At 50.8% G+C, this 3,122-nt stretch overlaps 1 protein-coding gene across 1 annotated transcript in view; it reads right to left on the bottom strand.

The window, feature by feature from the left end:
* Nucleotides 1–3,122, bottom strand: part of LOC119587731 — a 5,348-nt gene that overhangs the window by 151 nt on the left and 2,075 nt on the right. The window contains exon 2 of the mRNA XM_037936417.1: nucleotides 1–3,091. This exon is cut by the window's left edge and continues 151 nt beyond it. Coding sequence (XP_037792345.1) covers nucleotides 185–3,061 — 2,877 coding nt within the window. The 5' untranslated portion in view covers nucleotides 3,062–3,091 and the 3' untranslated portion in view covers nucleotides 1–184. The remainder of the gene's footprint in view (nucleotides 3,092–3,122) is intronic.

The following is a 3,122-nucleotide window of genomic DNA, read 5'->3' as shown; positions in this document are numbered from 1 at the left end:
CACGCATACACAATATTTGTATATAAAATCTAAACTCGTTCATATATCTATTTGCACATATAATACAAATAAAACATTAAAATGTTAATTGCAATGGTAGACTAGATAGGGAAATAAAATAGAATAAAAGTTCTATAAACGATAAATACATATGAAACATACAATGAACATACAGTAAGTACAGTTACACTTTCAACCACACGAACTTTGAACATCCCACTCCGCACGCTATTTGTTGTAACTGTTCAATGCCATCGTCTGCCATGGCGTGAGTAGAGCCGACCACGATTTCCGACCCCTTCACGTCCAGTTGCCGAAGTCCTTCCAACCATTTCTGACATCCTTTGAAGTCCAGTTCGCTGCTTCGAAGCACCAGTCGCTTGTATGAGGCGCTGAGGGCGCGCACCATGTGACAAGACCACTCGGTACTCGACTCTTTCACCCTCCACATGTCCACCACGAGTTGCGTATCCTCGCTGGGGATCCTCAGAGGAAGGATTTCGCTAGGTGGCGTGTCAGGCGAGGCATCAAGGTTCAAATAAAGTAAACCCAAGTCTGACATCCTTTCGAGGGTTTGGTTGAGAGGCCGGATCATGTCCGGAGTCACGTGAAGCGCCAGGCGTTGGAGGGAGGCGGGAAGGCGGAGCAGGGCCTTGGCACTCAAACGCCCTGCGAAGTGCTCCAGGTAACAGGATTTCCCGACGATAATATCCAGGTATTCGTCTGATGTTTCTGACTTTTCTGACCAGAAGTGCTGATACAGATGAAGGGAGAGGGTCAAGTTGGGCGTCTCCGAGCATATCTGGAGGACTTCCCGCAAGTGAGGGAAGTTTGTGGCAGTCTCGCATACAGTGACGGTGAGGCGACGCGGTGGTTTGATTCTCAAGATGTTAACGAGAGTTGACGAGATAGCGAAGTCCTCGACCTTCCATTCGTCGCCCATCTGATTTAATATCTCCCTTGTTATCGTTGGTTCCTCTTTGGCCTCGTCGATGTACTGAAGCCACTGCGACGTCTTGTCCACTCCGGCATCCTTCAGCAAGGAAACAATTTCAGCTGCCCTCTCCTTCAGCCTCTCCGGCATGTGCACTGCTAACAAACCCAGCAAATACTTTACCATCGCTTGCAGATTGGGTCCGATGGCATCGCCGATTTCTTTGGCTTGTAGACGCAACAGATCACGAATAGCTGTCTGGCGCCTGACACATCGCCGACAGAGAAAGTTGGCTGCGTAGTACTGCATGGTCGAGCGCTGCGCAAAGAAAACGTTCCTCGGGCAGGTCAGGATGTTGCTTCCTTGCTCGTGAGTGTAGTTCAGGAAGGCGGATATCAGAGACTCCTCCTCCAGCTCCAATTTCCGGCATTTCTTGATCAGCGTCAACAAGTCCTTTTGTTCGATGACGTTGTACCCTTTGACCAAGCTCTTGGCCGCGACCCGACTCAGGGTTTCGAGAAAATTACTCAACTTTGACCTGACGATGGCTTTCGTGATCATTCCAGGCAGCAGCGAACGTGTTATGTTCTGCAAGACCTTTTGACTGATTAGTTCCTGTATGAGGATGAAGATTTCCGTTACAGTGGTAGAGTTATTGATGCGCTCTGGGTAGAAGGCCCAACAGATTGCCAGGGCATTGAGGACTTCGGGAGACCGTAGGTGATCCTGCAAACATGGCCTCTTGGCTGTGATCAGATTGTAGAGCTTATTGCCACATTCCTCGTCAATGCTTGCGTTCCTAATGCCATGCTGCATGATTTTCCGTACGTGCTGGACTGTCTGATCGTCAGGTATTCCTTCCACTTCGAGAAACAAAACCTTCTTGTGCTGAGTAACAATTCTCTTCTGGATTTCCTTCGCTTTCTCCCTGGAGGCCGTGGCCACGATGCGCGTCTCGGGTGACATCAGCCTGAAAAACTCTTCCAAAACCCCGAAGGACCTCGTGTCAAGGCCCTCGATGTCATCCAGTAACAGCAGAATCCGTAGAGAAAACATGTGCTGTTGGAATTCTTGAGGCTGGTACTTCGAAGAGGTTCGAGGCAGCAGGAGACTGAACAAATCACTAAGCGAACTGAATCCCACGTTTAAACACTCCAAGTAAAGCATAGCGTCAAAGTTATCCAGGTTACAAATGGCACTCTTGTCGTTCACATTTGCGTCCACTATGAATTTCAGTAAGGTCGATTTTCCCATCCCACTCAAAGCGGAGAGTAAAACCACCTGAGGCTTCGATTCGTCACAATCCCTTGCTACAAGAATATCGGGAATTTCAACGTAACTCTCCGCAACTGTCAACTGCCTCTGCACTATATGAGTTTCATCACGCTTGAGCATTGGATATGTGAATACCTTTGAAACATTCACTTTACGCCCAGCTATGTCTGTCAGGGAGACGCACTCGGCGAGGCGAACGAACTCTTCCGAACACTCTTTGCGGACGCTGTCTCTCTCAAACGCCATCCTTTCTTTCTCGTACTCGGCCACGGTTGCCGGCGGCACAGGCGAGTCTCGAATGGCGATAATATCCCTCTCCACCGCGGTTGCCTTGGCCAGAACCTCGGACTCGTCTACGCCGTACCTCTGGCCAGCCTTCTGGATTGTCTTCGTGAACAAGATCTTCAGCTCTTCCAGTTTGAGCACCGTGTCCTCCGGGGTGAGCTTCAGCTTCTCGTGGGCGACCGCATTTCGCTTGGTCTTGATGGCGTAGAGACAGTACTCCAAGGACTCGGACTCGGGCCTGATCCAGGCCGAATCGCTCGCCTCCTTGAGTCCACAGACCATCTGCATGAGCTTGTAGATCAACGTAATATCGAAGTCCCCCACCGGCTCGCCGTTTTCTATCTTCCTCCGCTGAGAGCCGTCGAAGTCCTTGCGAAACCTCGTGTTGTTGTAGCCCGGGAGCCCGAAGAGAGCCTCCTTAATGGGCGCCGAACCGCCACGGTAACCCCACGCGAACACGTCCACGCACACCCGGTGGCCGACGCGCATGACGCCGATGTAGAACTTCAGGTAATTGTGCTCCTCCATGTCCAGGCCGGAGACGTTGTTGTTCAGGTTCGCCGTCATCCTCTCGTCTCTTCCGTCCACGCGGCTCGTCTGGGAAAAAAAGGCTGGCTGTACTGTGGCG

The sequence above is a fragment of the Penaeus monodon genome, chromosome 23 (genome assembly GCF_015228065.2).
Source record: "Penaeus monodon isolate SGIC_2016 chromosome 23, NSTDA_Pmon_1, whole genome shotgun sequence".
NCBI classification, from domain to species: Eukaryota; Metazoa; Arthropoda; class Malacostraca; order Decapoda; family Penaeidae; genus Penaeus; species Penaeus monodon.
The sequence above is the reverse complement of the archived record's forward strand: the minus strand, read 5'-3'. Positions and strand labels throughout refer to the sequence as shown.